Genomic DNA, 22873 nt, shown 5'->3' with positions numbered 1-22873 from the left:
CACTCTATTGGTGGAACAAGCCGGTTATCATCCTACACTATAGGCACTCTATTGGTGGAACAAGCCGGTTATCATCCTACACTATAGGCACTCTATTGGTGGAACAAGCCGGTTATCATCCTACACTATAGGCACTCTATTGGTGGAACAAGCCGGTTATCATCCTACACTATAGGCACTCTATTGGTGGAACAAGCCGGTTATCATCCTATACTATAGGCACTCTATTGGTGGAACAAGCCGGTTATCATCCTACACTATAGGCACTCTATTGGTGGAACAAGCCGGTTATCATCCTACACTATAGGCACTCTATTGGTGGAACAAGCCGGTTATCATCCTACACTATAGGCACTCTATTGGTGGAACAAGCCGGTTATCATCCTATACTATAGGCACTCTATTGGTGGAACAAGCCGGTTATCATCCTACACTATAGGCACTCTATTGGTGGAACAAGCCGGTTACCATCCTACACTATAGGCACTCTATTGGTGGAACGACCCGGTTATCATCCTACACTATAGGCACTATAGGCACTCTATTGGTGGAATGACCCGGTTATCATCCTACACTATAGGCACTCTATTGGTGGAACGACCCGGTTATCATCCTACACTATAGGCACTCTATTGGTGGAACGACCTGGTTATCATCCTACACTATAGGCACTCTATTGGTGGAACAAGACGGTTATCATCCTACACTATAGGCACTCTATTGGTGGAACAAGACGGTTATCATCCTACACTATAGGCACTCTATTGGTGGAACAAGCCGGTTATCATCCTACACTATAGGCACTCTATTGGTGGAACAAGCCGGTTATCATCCTACACTATAGGCACTCTATTGGTGGAACGACCTGGTTATCATCCTACACTATAGGCACTCTATTGGTGGAACAAGCCGGTTATCATCCTACACTATAGGCACTCTATTGGTGGAACAAGCCGGTTATCATCCTATACTATAGGCACTCTATTGGTGGAACAAGCCGGTTATCATCCTACACTATAGGCACTCTATTGGTGGAACAAGCCGGTTATCATCCTACACTATAGGCACTATAGGCACTCTATTGGTGGAACGACCCGGTTATCATCCTACACTATAGGCACTCTATTGGTGGAACGACCCGGTTATCATCCTACACTATAGGCACTCTATTGGTGGAACGACCTGGTTATCATCCTACACTATAGGCACTCTATTGGTGGAACAAGACGGTTATCATCCTACACTATAGCCACTCTATTGGTGGAACAACCCGGTTATCATCCTATACCCCCTACAGTCAGTAACTATAGCCAGAGGAACATTTTTGAACGGGCTGTATTTGAATTACCATGTATTGAGTCCTGTTGTGTTCTTCAACTATGGTGTTATATTGCCACTTAGTGGCAATCATACCTAAATCGCAACCAGCAAAAATGCTGTCTATGGAGTGGTTCATAAGTGGTCATTCCAGTCAATGTACATGTGTGTGTTTGTGGTGGTTTTTAACCCTAAGTTAGTTGGCAAGAAACAGACAAGTGAGTCAAGAAGGGGTCTGAGCATGCCAGTGTGTGTCTGTCATTCTGCCCACCTGCCAATCCAACTGTGAGTGTATTGTGTTTTTGTGTGTCCCGTGTGGCTCAGTTGGTAGAGCATGGCGCTTGCAACGCCAGGGTTGTGGGTTCATTCCCCACGGGGGGACCAGGATGAATATGTATGAACTTTCCAATTTGTAAGTCGCTCTGGATAAGAGCGTCAGCTAAATGACTTAAATGTAAATGTAAATGTATGTACAGTGCATTCATAAAGTATTAAGACCCTTTCACTTTTTTTCACATTTTGTTACATTACAGCCTTATTCTAAAATGGGTTAAATCGGTTGTTCCCCTCATCAATCTACACACAATACACCATAATGACAAGAAAAAAACGAGTTTTTAGAAATTTTTGCAAATGTATTAAAAATTAAAAACTGAAATATAACATTTACATAAGTATTCAGACCCTTTATCCAGTACTTTGTTGAAGCACCTTTGGCAGCAATTACAGCCTCGAGTCTTCTTGGGTATGACACTACAACCTTGGCAGACCTATATTTGGGGAGTTTCTCCCATTCTTCTCTGCAGATCCTCTCAAGCTCTGTCAGGTTGGATGGGGAGGGTCGCTGCACGGCTATTTTCTGGTCTCTACAGAGATGTTAGATCGGGTTAAAGTCCTGGCTCTGGCTGGGCCACTCAGGGACATTCAGAGACTTGTCCCGAAGCCACTCCTGCGTTTTCTTGGCTGTGTGCTTAGGGTCGTTGTTCTGTTGGAAGGTGAACCTTCATCCCAGTCTGGAGCAGGTTTTAATCAAGGATCTATCTGTACTTTACTCCGTTCATCTTTCCCTTGATCCTGACTAGTCTCCCAGTCCCTGCTGCTGAAACACATCCGCACAGCATGATGCTGCCACCACCATGCTTCACCGTAAGGATGGTATTGGCCAGGTGATGAACGGTGCCTGGTTTCCTCCAGACGTGACACTTGGTATTCAGGCCAAAGAGTTCAATCTTGGATTCATCAGACCAGAGAATCTTGTTTCTCATGGTCTGAGAGTCCTTTAGGTGTATTTTGGCAAACTTCAAGTGGGCTGTCATGTGCCTTTTAACTTTATTGTGTATAGATTGATGAGGAGAAATGTTTATTTAATACATTTTAGAATAAGGCTGCAACGTAACAAAATGTGGAAGAAGTTAAGGGGTCTGAAGACTTCCGTGTGCACTGTATATGTGCGTGTGTGTGTGTGCATGTGTACGTCTGTGTGTGTACTCCTCTATGTGAGGTACTACTATTTGTCCCAACCTTATTCTGGAAGCAGCCGAAGAGCTGGGTCAGGTAGGGGTATTCCTACTTTGGTCTGGAAGCAGCAGAAGAGCTGGGTCAGGTAGGGGTGTTTCCTACCTTGGTCTGGAAGCAGCCGAAGAGCTGGGTCAGGTAGGGGTATTCCTACTTTGGTCTGGAAGCAGCAGAAGAGCTGGGTCAGGTAGGGGTGTTTCCTACCTTGGTCTGGAAGCAGCAGAAGAGCTGGGTGAGGTAGGGGTGTATACTACCTTGGTGTTGAAGCAGAAGAGCTGGGTCAGGTAGGGTGTTTCCTACCTTGGTCTGGAAGCAGCAGAAGAGCTGGGTCAGGTAGGGTGTTTCCTACCTTGGTGTGGAAGCAGCAGACTAGCTGGGTCAGGTAGGGGTGTTTCCTACCTTGGTCTGGAAGCAGCAGAAGAGCTGGGTCAGGTAGGGGTGTTTCCTACCTTGGTCTGGAAGCAGCAGAAGAGCTGGGTCAGGTAGGGGTGTTTCCTACCTTGGTCTGGAAGCAGCAGAAGAGCTGGGTGAGGTAGGGGTGTTTCCTACCTTGGTCTGGAAGCAGCCGAAGAGCTGGGTCAGGTAGGGGTATTCCTACTTTGGTCTGGAAGCAGCAGAAGAGCTGGGTCAGGTAGGGGTGTTTCCTACCTTGGTCTGGAAGCAGCAGAAGAGCTGGGTGAGGTAGGGGTGTATACTACCTTGGTGTTGAAGCAGAAGAGCTGGGTCAGGTAGGGTGTTTCCTACCTTGGTCTGGAAGCAGCAGAAGAGCTGGGTCAGGTAGGGTGTTTCCTACCTTGGTGTGGAAGCAGCAGACTAGCTGGGTCAGGTAGGGGTGTTTCCTACCTTGGTCTGGAAGCAGCAGAAGAGCTGGGTCAGGTAGGGGTGTTTCCTACCTTGGTCTGGAAGCAGCAGAAGAGCTGGGTCAGGTAGGGGTGTTTCCTACCTTGGTCTGGAAGCAGCAGAAGAGCTGGGTGAGGTAGGGGTGTTTCCTACCTTGGTCTGGAAGCAGCAAAGGAGCTGGGTCAGGTAGGGTGTTTCCTACCTTGGTCTGGAAGCAGCAAAAGAGCTGGGTCAGGTAGGGTGTTTCCTACCTTGGTCTGGAAGCAGCAAAAGAGCTGGGTCAGGTAGGGTGTTTCCTACCTTGGTGTTGAAGCAGAAGACTAGCTGGGTCAGGTAGGGGTGTTTCCTACCTTGGTCTGGAAGCAGCAGAAGAGCTGGGTCAGGTAGGGATCTTTCCTACCTTGATCTGGAAGCAGCAGAAGAGCTGGGTCAGGTAGGGGTGTTTCCTACCTTGGTCTGGAAGCAGCAGAAGAGCTGGGTCAGGTAGGGATTTTTCCTACCTTGATCTGGAAGCAGCAGAAGAGCTGGGTCAGGTAGGGGTTTTTCCTACCTTGGTCTGGAAGCAGCAGAAGAGCTGGGTCAGGTAGGGGTGTTTCCTAGCCAGGGCCAGGATGCGTTTCTCTGTCAGGGTACAGTCCACATCATCATCCTGCAGGATCACGTCTTTCTTCAACACTTTCACAGCATACACTTCATCTGTCCCTTTCAGCTCAGCCAGCATCACCTACAGGGAAGAACCGCAGAGGTTAACATATCCATGCACACGCAAGCACATAAACGCAGGCACACACATACAGACACACACACACACACTACTACTGTAACAACACTCAAGCCACTGACTCATTTTCTGCACTTGATTAAATTGAGAGGAAAGACAGACAGACAGACAGACAGACAGACAGACAGACAGACAGACAGACAGACAGAAAGAGAGTCAGACAGACAAATAGTCAGACAGACAGACAGACAGACAGACAGATAGTCAGACAGACAGACAGACAGACAGACAGACAGACAGACAGACAGACAGACAGACAGAAAGAGAGTCAGACAGACAAATAGTCAGACAGACAGACAGACAGACAGATAGTCAGACAGACAGATAGTCAGTCAGTCAGACAGACAGACAGACAGACAGACAGACAGACAGACAGACAGACAGACAGACAGAAAGAGAGTCAGACAGACAAATAGTCAGACAGACAGACAGACAGATAGTCAGACAGACAGATAGTCAGTCAGTCAGACAGACAGACAGACAGACAGACAGACAGACAGACAGACAGACAGACAGACAGACAGACAGACAGACAGACAGACAGACAGACAGACAGACAGACAGACAGAAAATGATTCAGGAGGAAATACTGAACCACTTCTAACTAACCAACCAACCAACCAAAAAACCCACCAATCACAAAGTACTCTTTACAACGACTGGTCCAATGGAAGAGAAAACAGCTCCTATCATCAATGGGAGGGGATGATTACTAACCAATGAGAGAGATAGAAAGAAAGAGAGTGATTACAGAGAGAGAGAAATAGAGAGACAGACAGACAGACAGACAGACAGACAGACAGACAGACAGACAGACAGACAGACAGACAGACAGACAGACAGACAGACAGATAGACAGATAGATAGATAGATAGATAGATAGATAGATAGATAGATAGATAGATAGATAGATAGATAGAAAGAGAGTCAGACAGACACATAGTCAGACAGACAGACAGACAGACACAAATACAGACAGACACATAGTCAGACAGACAGACAGACATACACACAGATAGTCAGACAGACATATAATCAGACCTACAGACACAGACACACACACACACACACACACACACACACACACACACACACACACACACACACACACAGCACACACACACACACACACACACACACACACACACACACACACACACACACACACATACACACATAGATAGATAGATAGATAGATAGATAGATAGATAGATAGATAGATAGATAGATAGATAGATAGATAGAAAGAGAGTCAGACAGACACATAGTCAGACAGACAGACAGACAGACAGACAGACAGACAGACAGACACAAATACAGACAGACACATAGTCAGACAGACAGACAGACATACAGACAGATAGTCAGACAGACATATAATCAGACCTACAGACACAGACAGACAGACAGACAGACAGACAGACAGACAGACAGACAGACAGACAGACAGACAGACAGACAGACAGACAGACAGACAGACAGATAGATAGATAGATAGATAGATAGATAGATAGATAGATAGATAGATAGATAGATAGATAGATAGATAGATAGATAGACAGACAGACAGTCAGAGACTCAGACAGACAAAGAGACACAGAGAGAAGGAGAGAGAGACAGACAGAAAGACAGAGAGACAGACAGACAGACAAAGTCAGACAGACAGACAGTCAGAGAGTCAGACAGACAGGCAGTCAGAGAGTCAGGTAGTACTGTACCTTTCCGAAGCTGCCTTTGCCTAGGACCTTGATGAAGAGGAAGTTCTGCAGCGTCATCCTCTTGGTCTGGACAGTCTTGAGCTCTCCATTCTCCCGGGCCTCGCCCCCCTCTGAACCCACCGCCACCTTGCTGGAAGAAGAGGACGAGGCCGACTTGTGTTCCTGTCCACGTTGGTCAAACGACAGCGCCTTGCGTATGTTCTCCAACTCTTTCAGGTCTGGGAGAGAAACCAGAGAGGTAAAGGAGTGATAAAAGTGTGTTCCTCTGTGTATGGGCAGGGGTGGAAATGAACAACAAATCACTACCCGGAACCCTCCAATGCAGAATCCATGAATTCAATGTGAAAATGATTTTACTCCCTGAACCTGGGTGTCTGTGTGATGTCTGAAGTAAGTGGTCAGCATGTCCATTGTACTAAATGTGTGTGTGTACCTTGGTCACATGGGGAGGTGGGGGCTGATTTGGATCGGTCCTCCTCTGCCTGGGGGGTGCATGGCAACGGCTGCTGGGGTTCTTGGGTTATCTATGGAGAGCAACATCATCATCATCACCATCATCATCTTCCTCCAATCCTTCTCCTTCTCTAACACATATCTACCACAGGGGTGTGAAACAACCACACCCCTGAGTTCGACACCCCTGCTCTACCACATCTAGATGTTGGACTAATGGCACTTCAGCACTTAACATGAACATGTCGTATCATTCTATCCAGAATCATTCTAACCAGAATCATTATATCCATTATAATTCTATCCAGAATCATTCTAACCAGAATCATTATATCCATTATAATTCTATCCAGAATCATTCTAACCAGAATCATTATATCCATTATAATTCTATCCAGAATCATTCTAACCAGAATCATTATATCCATTATAATTCTATCCAGAATCATTCTAACCAGAATCATTATATCCATTATAATTCTATCCAGAATCATTCTAACCAGAATCATTATATCCATTATAATTCTATCCAGAATCATTCTAACCAGAATCATTATATCCATTATAATTCTATCCAGAATCATTCTAACCATAATCATTATATCCATTATAATTCTATCCAGAATCATTCTAACCATAATCATTATATCCAATATAATTCTATCCAGAATCATTCTAACCAGAATCATTCTAACCATAATCATTATATCCAGTATAATTCTATCCAGAATCATTCTAACCAGAATCATTCTAACCATAATCATTATATCCAGTATAATTCTATCCAGAATCATTCTAACCAGAATCATTCTAACCATAATCATTATATCCAGTATAATTCTATCCAGAATCATTCTAACCAGAATCATTCTAACCATAATCATTATATCCAGTATAATTCTATCCAGAATCATTCTAACCAGAATTATTCTAACCATAATCATTATATCCAATATAATTCTATCCAGAATCATTCTAACCAGAATTATTCTAACCATAATCATTATATCCATTATAATTCTATCCAGAATCATTCTAACCAGAATCATTATATCCATTATAATTCTATCCAGAATCATTCTAACCATAATCATTATATCCAATATAATTCTATCCAGAATCATTCTAACCAGAATCATTCTAACCATAATCATTATATCCAGTATAATTCTATCCAGAATCATTCTAACCAGAATTATTCTAACCATAATCATTATATCCAGTATAATTCTAACCAGAATCATTCTAACCAGAATCATTCTAACCAAAATCATTATATCCAGAATCATTCTATCCAGAATCATTCTATCCATAATCATTCCATCCAGTATAATTCTATCCAGTATAATTCTATCCAGTATAATTCTATCCAGTATAATTCTATCCATAATCATTCTACCCAGTATCATTCTATCCAGTATAATTCTATCCAGAATCATTCTAACCAGAATCATTCTAACCATAATCATTATATCCAGTATAATTCTAACCAGAATCATTCTAACCATAATCATTATATCCAGAATCATTCTATCCAGAATCATTCTTTCCATAATCATTCTATCCAGTATAATTCTATCCAGTATAATTCTATCCAGTATAATTCTATCCATAATCATTCTACCCAGTATCATTCTATCCAGTATAATTCTATCCAGTATCATTGTATCCAGTTGAATTATATCTGGGCAGGGGCAAGGGGTACGAGCAGGATTAGGGGGCAGGGGACATGTGCAGAAGGCAGTATTATATTCAGTCTAATTCTATCCAGCCTACATTCATGTAAATATCCTTTGCTTTTCTGATGTTGTTTTTAAATATGTGATTTGATCTGTGTGTATTGTGACTGCTGCTAAATGAATTGTCTCATTGAGGACATTCTGTACACATTTACTGAATCTGAATTCTCATCAATTGTTGCCCTTGCCTATACCCCTCGCCCCTCCCCCAGCCACCTAGCCCTCACCCCTGCCCATACTCCCTACCCCTGGCCATCCCCTGCCCCTTACCCCTGCCCATACACCCTACCCCTCTGCCCTGGCCCTCTCCCTGTCCATACTCCCTACCCCTCTGCCCTGGCCCTCTCCCTGTCCATACTCCCTACCCCTGGCCATCCCCTGCCCCTTACCCCTGCCCATACACCCTACCCCTCTGCCCTGGCCCTCTCCCTGTCCATACTCCCTACCCCTCTGCCCTGCCCCTCTCCCTGTCCATACTCCCTACCCATCCCCTGCCCCTTACCCCTGCCCATACACCCTACCCCTCTGCCCTGGCCCTCTCCCTGTCCATACACCCCACCCCTCTGCTCTGGCCCTCTCCCTGTCCATACTCCCTACCCCTCTGCCCTGCCCCTCTCCCTGTCCATACTCCCTACCCCTGGCCATCCCCTGCCCCTTACCCCTGCCCATACACCCTACCCCTCTGCCCTGGCCCTCTCCATGTTCATACTCCCTACCCCTCTGCCCTGCCCCTCTCCCTGTCCATACTCCCTACCCCTGGCCATCCCCTGCCCCTTACCCCTGCCCATACACCCTACCCCTCTGCCCTGGCCCTCTCCCTGTTCATACACCCTACCCCTCTGCCCTGCCCCTCTCCCTGTTCATACTCCCTACCCCTCGGCCCTGCCCCTGCCCATACCCCTGCCCATTACCCCTGCCCCCTACCCCAGCCTCCTGCCCACAACCCCTGCCCCCTACCCCTGCCTCTACCCCCTGACCATAGCCCCTCGCCTCTGCCCTCTGACCCTGGCAGTGCCCCCTGATCCTGGCAGTGCCCCGTGTCCATGGTGGTGCCCTCTAACCTTTTTCCTCCTCTGGGCACTGCTGGAGATCTTGTCTGGTGTGACCCCCAGGTCAGACAGGACCTTGGCGATGCCCCTCGCGTCTACCCCACAGTTAGGAGCCACGTTACTTTCACAGCGTCTGTGTACATTCACCTTACAGACTGAGAGAGAGACCATGATTACATCACATGTTCATTCCCTTTACAGACTGAGAGAGACCATGATTACATCACATGTTCATTCCCCTTACAGACTGAGAGAGAGACCATGGTTACTGACTGAGAGAGACCATGGTTACAGACTGAGAGAGAGACGATGGTTACAGACTGAGAGAGACACCATGGTTACAGACTGAGAGAGAGACCATGGTTACAGACTGAGAGAGAGACCATGCTATTGGAGTGCATTCTTCTTGACCAGTACAAAATGTTGTGAGAATGTACTATGTATGTGCTTGTCTGTGTGTAGTGGTGCATTTGTTTGTATAACTCAGTGTGTGTGTGTTTGTGTATGTGTGTGCGTGCGCCTGTGGGTATGTTTGTGCGTGTGTGTGTGCTGGCGTACCTTTGCATTGCAGCCCTTGTCTGAGCAGGCCCCACAGTAGCGATCCACAGTGGTCACAGAAGGTTAGGACTTTGAAGTTGTGAATTCCAAATTTATGAGGCATATTAACGCTGAACCGCTGGGATCCAACCTGCAGGGGGAGACAAAGAGCATTAACGATCACACAGTCACACCCTTAGATTGATTCACCTCATTATAACTCATATCTGGAATGATGCCTACCTCCTCTGGTGTGGTGTCCTCTTTGTCTTTCTTCATCCCAGCACATTTTGTGATGATGAGCTCGTGGCAGCGCTTATGGACTACACACGTGCACACTAGGAGACACCAGACAACTAAGTCAATTACTTTCATTTCAACACGTTAGTTGAGTTATCTGTTAAGGCCCTATTATTTATAGAGCGATGGGAATACACATGGTGTGCAGATAGCTGTAACACAGACATAGATATGATGGTTACCTTGACACTGGTAGCCCTGTTTCCCAATCACACCCCTGTTGAGAGAGAGAAATAGTCACTCAATGCAACATACAGTCAGATTCAGAGTGTCTGTGGAATTGTAAGTTATTTCTTGGAATGAAGTGAATATGTTTGGGCCCTCAAAGCTTTGTCATGTTCAACATGTATTTTTCTATGTTTTTGATTAAAGGCCCAATCTGGAATTTAAACAGCCTAACCCTGCTGTGCTGTAATGAATGGAAATTGAAGCATTGAACAGCAGAAAGTTGAAGAGGTTCCTGAGCCGTAGCAGTGAGTTGTGCCACCTCTATAAGCGCTGTCACTGTGGCAATGGGGGGGGGGGGGGGGGGGCTAAAATAGCCACAGCTGTGTGCTAACAACCTCTGTCAGAGAAACAGGTTACATCATTATCACTCTGTTACACTTAGCGTCTGACAATGCTACAGTATACCACAGTCAGTTAGGGACTATCTAACAATGCTACAGTATACCGCAGTCAGTTAGGGACTATCTGACAATACTACATTATAACGCAGTCAGTTAGGGACTATCTGACAATACTACATTATACCGCAGTCAGTTAGGGACTATCTGACAATACTACAGTATACCGCAGTCAGTTAGGGACTATCTGACAATACTACAGTATACCACAGTCAGTTAGGGACTATCTAACAATACTACAGTATACCGCAGTCAGTTAGGGACTATCTGACAATGCTAAAGTATACTGCAGCCAGTTAGGGACTATCTGACAATGCTACAGTACACCACAGACAGTTAGGGACTATCTGACAATGCTACAGTACACCACAGCCAGTTAGGGACTATTTGACAATGCTACAGTACACCACAGCCAGTTAGGGACTATCTGACAATGCTACAGTACACCACAACCAGTTAGGGACTATCTGACAATGCTACAGTACACCACAGCCAGTTAGGGACTATCTGACAATGCTACAGTACACCACAGCCAGTTAGGGACTATCTGACAATGCTACAGTACACCACAACCAGTTAGGGACTATCTGACAATGTTACAGTACACCACAACCAGTTAGGGACTATCTGACAATGCTACAGTACACCACAACCAGTTAGGGACTATCTGACAATGCTACAGTACACCACAGCCAGTTAGGGACTATCTGACAATGTTACAGTACACCACAACCAGTTAGGGACTATCTGACAATGTTACAGTACACCACAACCAGTTAGGGACTATCTGACAATGCTACAGTATACCAACGCCAATCTCAGGTCAGATACTGAGTTGGTTCACTAGAGAGAAAGGGTTCACTATTAGAAGTGGATGTCAGTGGGAGACAGACCATTGTGCACTACCATCAAGACTCATATCAGGAGATACTGTGTACTGTAACATCAACATGTAGGCAGGCAGTTCCCAGTTCTGCTCAGTTCAGACCAGGGCCCGTATGCACAAAGCCTCAGTGTAGGAGTGCTGATCTAGGATCAATTTCGCCTTTTAGATCATAATGAATTAGATTATATGGACAGGCTGGGACATGATCCTAGATCAGCACTCCTACTCTGAGATGCTTTGTGGCCTATGGGCCCAGATCAGACTCTTCTCACAGCCTTAAGACTCTGTGCCTCCTGGGTGTGCTCTGCAGTCATCTGTTAGGTCATAAGCCCTAGGAAGCAGTACTTGTCAGCTTGCAGCCTGAGCCATGAGTACTACAGATGTGTGCTTGTTTCGTGTAGCTTGGTGCAAACAGGGAGCAGAGAACCGGCTGGATTCTCCAGGATAAAGCTTCCACTGTAATGGTTAGCCTAGGGGCTTTTCCCACTGTCTCCATGGAAACACTGACAGACAAGAGCTCAGACCGCCCATGACCACGCATAAAAAGGCTGACGTAGGCATGTTTGTGTCTCTCACCATATAAAGTCTCTGCAGTGGGAGCAGTAGGTAGGCTGCCGCAGGTAGGTGGCCATGAACTTGTGTCCGTTGACCTGATGGACCCTCCTTCGTACGGCACCCTGCCTCTTCCTAGGCCGCATGCGCTCCCGAAACACACGCTCCTCTGCATTCTCACTGGAGCCTGGAGCTGGAGAAGCACATTATTAGTATTCATATTTGATGTATCACTTCAGAATGGCACATGAAGAGACAGACAAGGAGGATGGTGCATTAATCTCCATATCAAATCTAATCAAATTGTATTTATAAACAACAGGTGTAGACTAACAGTGAAACGACGATAACATGGCTATATAAACAGGGTACCATTACAGAGTCAATGTGCAGGGGTACGAGGTGATAACTTGGCTATATAAACAGAGTACCATTACAGAGTCAATGTGCAGGGGTACGAGGTGATAACTTGGCTATATAAACAGGGTACCATTACAGAGTCAATGTGCAGGGGTATGAGGTGATAACTTGGCTATATAAACAGGGTACCATTACAGAGTCAATGTGCAGGGGTACGAGGTGATAACTTGGCTATATAAACAGGGTACCATTACAGAGTCAATGTGCAGGGGTACGAGGTGATAACTTGGCTATATAAACAGGGTACCATTACAGAGTCAATGTGCAGGGGTACGAGGTGATAACTTGGCCATATAAACAGGGTACCATTACAGAGTCAATGTGCAGCGGTACGAGGTGATAACTTGGCTATATAAACAGGGTACCATTACAGAGTCAATGTGCAGGGGTACGAGGTGATAACTTGGCTATATAAACAGGGTACCATTACAGAGTCAATGTGCAGGGGTACGAGGTAATAACTTTCTTGGCTATATAAACAGGGTACCATTACAGAGTCGATGTGCCGGGGTACCAGGTAATTGAGGTAGATATGTACATATGGGTGGAGGTAAAGTGACTAGGCAACAGGATAGGTAATAAACAGTAGCAGCAGTGAAAGTGAAGAGTCCAAAGAGTTAGTGCAAAGAGGGTCAATGCAGATAGTCCTGGTAGCTATTTGGTTGACTATTTAGTGGTTTTATGGCTTGTGGGTAGAAGCTGTTATAGGTCCTACTGGTTCCAAACTTGGTGGATCGATATAGTATATAGCACATTAATGAAGAGTGTGTCAGTATGCTTCTCCACACATAGCTACCCTGCTACCCCAATCCCCTACAAGTGTGAGGAAACGGAACAGTCCAGTGCTACAACCCCCTACAGGTGGGAGGTAATGGAACAGTCCAGTGCTACAACCCCCTGCAGGTGGGAGGTAATGGAATAGTCCAGTGCTACAACCCCCTACAGGTGGAAGGTAATGGAACAGTCCAGTGCTACAATCCCCTACAGGTGGGAGGTCATGGAACAGTCCAGTGCTATAACCCCCTACAGGTGGAAGGTAATGGAACAGTCCAGTGCTACAACCCCCTACAGGTGGAAGGTAATGAAACAGTCCAGTGCTACAATCCCCTACAGGTGGAATATAATGGAACAGTCCAGTGCTACAATCCCCTACAGGTGGAAGGTAATGGGACAGTCCAGTGCTACAACCCCCTACAGGTGGAAGGTAATGGAACAGTCCAGTGCTACAATCCCCTACAGGTGGGAGGTCATGGAACAGTCCAGTGCTACAACCCCCTACAGGTGGAAGGCAATGGAACAGTCCAGTGCTACAACCCCCTACAGGTGGGAGGTAATGGAACAGTCCAGTGCTACAACCCCCTACAGGTGGGAGGTAATGGAATAGTCCAGTGCTACAACCCCCTACAGGTGGGAGGTAATGGAACAGTCCAGTGCTACAACCTCCTACAGGTAGAAGGTAATGGAACAGTCCAGTGCTACAACCCCCTACAGATGGAAGGCAATGGAACAGTCCAGTGCTACAACCCCCTACAGATGGAAGGCAATGGAACAGTCCAGTGCTACAACCCCCTACAGGTGGGAGGTAATGGAACAGTCCAGTGCTACAACCCCCTACAGGTGGAAGGCAATGGAACAGTCCAGTGCTAGAACCCCCTAAAAGGTGGGAGGTAATGGAACAGTCCAGTGGTACAACCCCCTACAGGTGGAAGGTAATGGGACAGTCCAGTGCTACATCCCCCTACAGGTGGAAGGTAATGGAACAGTCCAGTGCTACAACCCCCTACAGGTGGGAGGTAATGGAACAGTCCAGTGCTACAACCCCCTACCTGTGGGAGGTAATGGAACAGTCCAGTGCTACAACCCCCTACCTGTGGGAGGTAATGGAACAGTCCAGTGCTACAACCCCCTACAGGTGGAAGGTAATGGAACAGTCCAGTGCTGCAACCCCCTACAGGTGGAAGGTAATGGAACAGTCCAGTGCTGCACACATGACCACCTCTAGATGGTGCTACTTCAGCAGAGGTGAATTTACAGGGATAATCCCCTCAACAACCTCAAAGCTATGCAGATGCTGGAGAGGTGATTAACAGACTTGTCACACACACACCACAGCACACTAGTTATGAGGGTATTACACATGTGTCTCGTCTGGATAGGATAGCCTATATGCTACCTAGCTAATAAGTGACTGATTCAACCTTAACTAAGAATGCAGGATACTACATGTTGGTGATTGAGCGCTCTCCCAGTGTACACTGAGTGTACAAAACATTAGGAACACCTTCCTAATATTGAGTTGCAACCCCTTTTGCCCCCGGGAACAGCCTCAGTTTGTCAGGGCATGGACTCTACAAGGTGTCCAAAGCGCTCCACAGGGATGCTGGCCCATGTTGACTCCACAGGGATGCTGGCCCATGTTGACTCCACAGGGATGCTGGCCCATGTTGACTCCACAGGGATGCTGGCCCATGTTGACTCCACAGGGATGCTGGCCCATGTTGACTCCAAGGTTTCCCACAGTTGCGTCAAGTTGACTGGATGTCCTTTGGGTGGTGGACAATTCTTGGTACACACAGGAAACTGTGTGTGAAAAGCAGTTCTTAACACAAACCAGTGCACCTGGCACCTACTACCATACCTCGTTCAAAGGCACTTACATATTTTGTCTTGCCCATTCACCCTCTGAATGGCACACATACACAATCCATATCTCAATTGTCTCAAGGCTTACAAATCATTATTTAACCTGTCTCCTCCCCTTCATCTATACTGACTGAAGTGGATTTAACAAGTGACATGAATAAGGGATCATAGCTTTCACCTGGATTCACCTGGTCAGTCTGTGTCATGGAAAGAGCAGTTGTTCCTAATGTTTTGTACACTCAGCGTATGTGTTGTATGTAGCTAAGATAGGTGCAGATCTGCTGAGGTCTGGATCAATGGATTGACGGGGTAGGCTGTGACATAGAGCAACCATGTTGGAGACCTGTCAGCCCTACTCACCAGGGTAGCAGACAAGGTAACTCACAGGGCTGCACAGGACTGCTCCCACTCCCACTCTCACTCTCTATTTCTCTCTCACACATCCTCACACACTTACGCACAGCCTCACACAGCCTCACACATCCTCACACACTTACGCACAGCCTCACACAGCCTCACAGCCTAACACACTTACGCACAGCCTCACACACTTATGCACAGCATCACAGCCTCACAGACTTACGCACACAGCACATACTTGTACATGAATGCATTCACGCAAGCACGCATGTACACACACATAAACACACACATACACACACGCATACACACATACACACACACACACACACACATACACACACATACACTGTACAGAAAATAAAATGTGAAATCTTTCTCTCCTGGAGTGATTATGGAAGAGTATTCCATGTGGAGAGCTTAGGTTTACATTACACTCTGCTACTTTATTAATTATACTGTCAGCGCAGGGGGGCGGGAGGGAGGGAGGTAGGGCGGGAGGGAGGGAGGGAGTTACTGGTAGGTGACAGCCCCCTGCCACATGGTCTGGTAGGTCACAGCCCCCTGCCACATGGTCTGGTAGGTCACAGCCCCCTGCCACATGGTCTGGTAGGTCACAGCCCCCTGCCACATGGTCTGGTAGGTCACAGCCCCCTGTCACATGGTCTGGTAGGTCACAGCCCCCTGCCACATGGTCTGGTAGGTGACAGCCCCCTGCCACATGGTCTGGTAGGTCACAGCCCCCTGCCACATGGTCTGGTAGTTCACAGCCCCCTGCCACATGGTCTGGTAGGTCACAGCCCCCTGCCACATGGTCTGGTAGGTCACAGCCCCCTGCCACATGGTCTGGTAGGTCACAGCCCCCTGCCACATGGTCTGGTAGGTCACAGCCCCCTGCCACATGGTCTGGTAGTTCACAGCCTCCTGACACATGGTCTGGTAGGTCACAGCCCCCTGCCACATGGTCTGGTAGGTCACAGCCTCCTGCCACATGGTCTGGTAGGTCACAGCCCCCTGCCACATGGTCTGGTAGTTCACAGCCTCCTGCCACATGGTCTGGTAGGTGACAGCCCCCTGCCACATGGTCTGGTAGGTCACAGCCCCCTGCCACATGGTCTGGTAGGTCACAGCCTCCTGCCACGTGGTCTGGTAGGTGACAGCCCCCTGCCACATGGTCTGGTAGGTCACAGCCCCCTGCCACATGGTCTGGTAGGTCACAGCCCCCTGCCACATGGTCTGGTAGGTCACAGCCCCCTGCCACATGGTCTGGTAGTTCACAGCCCCCTGCCACAAGGTCTGGTAGGTCACAGCCCCCTGCCACATGGTCTGGTAGTTCACAGCCCCCTGCCACAAGGTCTGGTAGGTCACAGCCCCCTGCCACATGGTCTGGTAGGTGAGAACCCCCTGCCACATGGTCTGGTAGGTCACAGCCCCCTGCCACATGGTCTGGTAGGTCACAGCCCCCTGCCACATGGTCTGGTAGTTCACAGCCCCCTGCCACAAGGTCTGTTAGGTCACAGCCCCCTGCCACATGGTCTGGTAGGTCACAGCCCCCTGCCACATGGTCTGGTAGGTCACAGCCCCCTGCCACATGGTCTGGTAGTTCACAGCCCCCTGCCACAAGGTCTGGTAGGTCACAGCCCCCTGCCACATGGTCTGGTAGGTGAGAACCCCCTGCCACATGATATGGTAAGTCACAGCCCCCTGCCACATGGTCTGGTAGGTCACAGCCCCCTGCCACATGGTCTGGTAGGTCACAGCCTCCTGCCACATTGCTATTTTCTGATCACCAAATGGTGTAGTGGTTCACTGACTTGTGTGAGACAAACTGTAGAAGTGGTGGGATCTCAAATCAAATCAAATCAAAGTGTATTTGTCACATGCGCCGAATACAACAGGTATACAACCTTAGAGTGAAATGCTTTCTTACAGGCTCTAACCAATAGTGCAAAAAAGGTGTTAGGTGAACAATAGGTAGGTAAAGAAATAAAACAACAGTAAAAAGACAGGCTATATACAATAGCGAGGCTATAAAAGTAGTGAGGCTACATACAGACACCGGTTAGTCGGGCTGATTGAGATAGTATGTACATGTAGATATGGTTAAAGTGACTATGCATATATAATGAACAGAGAGTAGCAGTAGCGTAAAATAGAGGTTGGCGGGTGGTGGGTGGCGGGACACAATGCAGATAGCCCGGTTAGCCAATGTGATCTAGGTCTATACGAGCGATTCAGACAGACAGGTAGACAGACACAACTCCAGTTCCCCCAAGGTATTAGCACCACAGGAGGTTGGTGTCACCTTAATTGGGGAGGATGGGGTTGTGGTAATGGCTGGAGCGGAATCAGTGTAACGGTATCAAATACATCAAACACATGGTTTCAACATGGTTTCCATGTGTTCTATGCCATTCCATTTGCTCCGATCCAGACATTATTATGAGCGGTCCTCCCCTCAGCAGCCTCCACTGATTAGCACAGTGCTGGCCGTATTACTGTTGAGTAAGACCACAGGTGTGCTTGCACTGTTGTAAAGTCCCTGCCTGTCTTCCTGCCTCAACACAATACACTGACTGACACAGTTTGGTTTCTGGTGTCAACTAAGGCTGTGTGCAATTTACCTGTAACCAGGAGCAACAGCTGCACAATTTAAACACATATATTATGATAAATAGATTTGAAACTTGTATCTCATTATGGTAATTGATGAAATATGCATAGCCAGATGTAATTGTAATGGCTTAGCAGATAATAAGAAAAGATCAACAATATTTACCTGGCTTAAAGAGAAGGAATATAATATATATTTTTTACAGGAAACTCATTCAACAATTTTAGAAGAAGCTGTGTGGAAAAAGGACTGGGGGGTGAAATATACTTCTCCCATGGGAAAAGAAACTCAAAAGGGGTGATGACATTAATTAACTGTAATTTTGATCCGAATGTGCAAATTGTCCAAACAGATCCCCAAGGTAGATGTATGATATTAAATATGTTATTGGACCATAAACAGATATAACCTTTACGGACCAAATAATGATGATCCACGTTTCTTTGGAAATATATTTAATAAATGATCAACCCTGCAAGCAATACAACCCTCTATTATTATGGTGGGAGATTATAATACTGTTTTAAATACCTCAAGGAAATCACACTACAAACTATCACCCTCATGCACGTTCGGAATTCACGAATATCATGGATATATTGGAACTAGTGGATATATGGAGGCTAAAATATCCTGACCTAGTGAGATATACAGTTTACATACACCTTAGCCAAATACATTTAAACTCAGTTTTTCACAATTCCTGACATTTAATCCTAGAAAATAATTCCCTGTCTTAGGTCATTTAGGATCACCACTTTACTTTAAGAATTTGAAATGTCAGAATAATAGCAGAGAAAATTATTTATTTTAGCTTTAATTTCTTTCATCACATTCCCAGTGGGTCAGAAGTTTACATACACTCAATTAGTATTCGGTAGCATTGCCTTAAAATTGTTTAACTTGGGTCAAACGTTTCGGGAAGCCTTCCACAAGCTTCCCACAATAAGTTGGGTGAATTTTCCTCCTGACAGAGCTGGTGTAACTGAGTCAGATTTGTAGGCCTCCTTGCTCGCACACGCTTTTTCAGTTCTGCCCACAAATTTTCTATGGGTTTGAGGTCAGGGCTTTGTGATGGCCACTCCAATACCTTAACTTTGTTGTCCTTAAGACATTTTGCCACAACTTTGGCAGTATGCTTAGGCTCATTGTCCATTTGGTAGACCCATTTGCGATCAAGCTTTAACTTCCTGACTGATGTCTTGAGATATTGCTTCAATATATCCACATAATTTTCCTCCTCGTGATGCCATCTATTTTGTGAAGTGCACCAGTCCCTCCTGCAGCAAAGCACCTCCACAACATGATGCTGCCACCCCCGTGCTTCACGGTTGGGATGGTGTTCTTCGGCTTGCAAGCCTGCCCCTTTTTCCTCCAAACATAACGATGGCCAAACAGTTCTATTTTTGTTTCATCAGACCAGAGGACATTTCTCCAAAATGTATGATCTTTGTCCCCATGTGCACTTCCAGCACTTCCGGTTTTGGAGCAGTGGCTTCTTCCTTGCTGAGTCGCCTTTCAGGTTATGCCGATATAAGACTTGTTTTACTGTGGATATAGATACTTTTGTACCTGTTTCCTCCAGCATCTTCAGAAGGTCCTTTGCTGTTATTCTGGGATTGATTTGCACTTTTCGCACCAAAGTACGTTCATCTCTAGGAGACAGAACGCATCTCCTTCCTGAGCGGTATGACGACTGTGTGGTCCCATGGTGTTTATACTTGCGTACTATTATTTGTACAGATGAACGCAGTACCTTCAGGCGTTTGGAAATTGCTCCCAAGGATGAACCAGGCTTGTGGAGGTCTACAATTTTTTTTCTGAGGTCTTGGCTGATTTCTTTTGATTTTCCCATTATGTCAAGCAAAGAGGCACTGAGTTTGAAGGTAGGCCTTGAAATACATCCACAGGTAGAAGCTTCTAAAGCCATGACATAATTGTCTGGAATTTTCCAAGCTGTTTAAAGCCACAGTCAACTTAGTGTATGTAAACTTCTGACTCACTGGAATTGTGATAGAGTCAATTATAAGTGAAATAATATGTCTGTAATCAATTGTTGGAAAGATTACTTGTATAATGCACAAAGTTGATGTCATAACCGACTTGCCAAAACTATAGTTTGTTAACAAGAAATTTGTGGAGTGGTTGGGAAACAAGTTTTAATGACTCCAACCTAGTGTATGTAAACATCCGACTTCAACTGTACATGGCGGAGGCTCAATCAAGCTAGTCATCTTGACTACTTTCTTATGTCATTCTCGTTGGCACCAAAAGTTTAAAAAGTGTTGATAGAGGACAGAATGCGGTCGGACCATCAGATAATTGCATATACAATACTCTTACTGAATTTCCACGTGGGCGAAGATATTGGAAATTGAATCAAAGCATATTGGATGATAACTTTTTTAACTAGGACAGAGGAATTTATAACTGACTTTTTCCAACAGAATATAGGTACTGCAGATCCCCTTATTGTATGGGACACTTTTAAATGTGCCTTTAGAGGCCTTGCAATTCAGTACTTAGCTCTAAAACAAAAGCAATTTAGGTCAAAAGAGTCCATATTTTATCAAAGGAAATAGAAGGTCTAACAGAACAGATAGATCACAATAAAAACTGTACTATCGAGGCTCAGAATATGTTAGAGGAAAAACAAAAAGAAATGGGGGAATATATTATAAAAATAAAGCAAACTTAATGGAATATGGGTAAAAATGCACCAAATTTTTGTTAATCTTCAACAGAGAAATGTTACCAAAAATAATTTACTGAAACTTGTTACAAATGACAAAGTCATCTATGATTCACCAAATTATATTTTGAAAGAGGAAGCAAAGTACTTTAAACATATGTTTTCGTTTTAGTCTCCTCCATCTCCTCTAATAACCGAAGGTATTTGTATGGATTTTTGTTTATTAATAATGTAAAATGAACAGCTGTTCAGAAAGCCTCATGTGAAGGTGAAATTACATAGGAGGAACTTATTGATGCAATTAAAGCCTTTAAGTCCCGGGCAAACTCCATATCCCTGCTCTCATTCTCACCCCCACGGTGTGAATTTGTCTGCCTGTGTGTGTGCATGTGGGTATCTGTGTCACCGTGCACGTACTTGTGTGTTTCTGTCACTCAGTGTGTGAATGTATGTGTGTGTGTTGCCATCACCGTGGGCATGTGTCAGGCTGTGTGTGTGTGTGTCACTGTCACCGTGGGTGTCAGGATGTGTGTGTGAGTGTGTGAGTGTGTGTGTGTGTGTGTGTGTGTGTGTGTGTGTGTGTGTGTGTGTGTGTGTGTGTGTGTGTGTGTGTGTGTGTGTGTGTGTGTGTGTGTGTGTGTGTGTGTGTGTGTGTGTGTGTGTGTGACGGACTGTGTGTGTGTCACTGACTGTGTGTGTGTGTGTGTGTGTGTGTGTGTGTGTGTGTGTGTGTGTGTGTGTGTGTGTGTGTGTGTGTGTGTGTGTGTGTGTGTGTGTGTGTGTGTGTGTGTGTGTGTGGTGTGTGTCACGGACTGTGTGTGTGTCACTGACTGTGTGTGTGTTTGTGTGTGTTGACCTGATAAATGCCCAGCCCGGCCTATCTGTGACAGTTGTCCCATCTGTAGCCCTTGGCCAGACAGAAGGATGGCCAGGGAGGCTGTGGAGAGGAAGAATTAGTGGATGACTTAGTGGATGACTTTGGGGAGGACTTAGTGGATAAGTTAGTAGATGACTTAGGGGATGACTTAGGGGATGACTTAGTGGAGAGTTAGCGGGTAGGGATTGATGACATCACACCTTATACAGAGGGGTAATTAACAATATATCACATCATCTATGGAGAGATGTGACAATCCACACAGACTAGACCATTCTATAAGGGCTGTTCCCACAATGCATTGGACCTTCCTCTTCATCATGCACTCTGTGGGAAGACTCCACATGACCTCTGACCTCTCTCCTAGCGCCCTCTCTCCTCGCATCCTCTCTCCTTGTCCCCTTCTCAAAACCCCTCACCTCCAATGGGTCCTCAGTCATACCCCTCCAGCCCATACGCCGTCACCATCGCCTAGCAACTGGCACTGGCTGCCTAGCAACAGCTGTAGCCATATCCCTGTAGGAGGGGATATGGCTACTCATGTGTGAGGTCATCGGTCCACTGTTACCGATGTGACCATCCCTCTTGGTGAGGATCTCTCTACACAAGGGGTGCTAGACAACATATTTTCACGGCATTAGACAACATGTGCTCATAGCATTAGATAACATGTGTTCACCACATTAAACAATGTGTTAACTGCATTAGACAATGTGATCACAGCATTAGACAACATTCGTTCACTGCATTAGACACCATTTGTTCATGGCATTAGACAATGTGTGTTCACTGCATTAGACAACATTTGTTCACTGCATTAAACAATGTGTTAAATGCATTACACAATGTGCTCACAGCATTAAACAACATGTGTTCACTGCATTATAGAACATCTGTTCACTGCAATAGACAACTGCATTAGACAGCGTGTTCCCTACATTAGACAACATGTGT

The 22873-nt window shown here is 45.9% G+C and overlaps 1 protein-coding gene across 1 annotated transcript in view; it reads right to left on the bottom strand.

Moving 5' to 3' along the window:
* The window catches only part of LOC139571451 (protein kinase C epsilon type), a 269011-nt gene that overhangs the window by 63773 nt on the left and 182365 nt on the right, over positions 1-22873 (bottom strand). The window contains exons 3-10 of the mRNA XM_071394337.1: positions 12338-12506; positions 10432-10466; positions 10193-10287; positions 9971-10100; positions 9425-9567; positions 6605-6695; positions 6172-6389; positions 4223-4396 (exon numbers count right to left, since the gene is read on the bottom strand). Coding sequence (XP_071250438.1) covers positions 4223-4396; positions 6172-6389; positions 6605-6695; positions 9425-9567; positions 9971-10100; positions 10193-10287; positions 10432-10466; positions 12338-12506 — 1055 coding nt within the window. The remainder of the gene's footprint in view (positions 1-4222; positions 4397-6171; positions 6390-6604; positions 6696-9424; positions 9568-9970; positions 10101-10192; positions 10288-10431; positions 10467-12337; positions 12507-22873) is intronic.

Source organism: Salvelinus alpinus, chromosome 3 (genome assembly GCF_045679555.1).
Source record: "Salvelinus alpinus chromosome 3, SLU_Salpinus.1, whole genome shotgun sequence".
In the NCBI taxonomy this organism is placed as follows: Eukaryota; Metazoa; Chordata; class Actinopteri; order Salmoniformes; family Salmonidae; genus Salvelinus; species Salvelinus alpinus.
The sequence above is the reverse complement of the archived record's forward strand: the minus strand, read 5'-3'. Positions and strand labels throughout refer to the sequence as shown.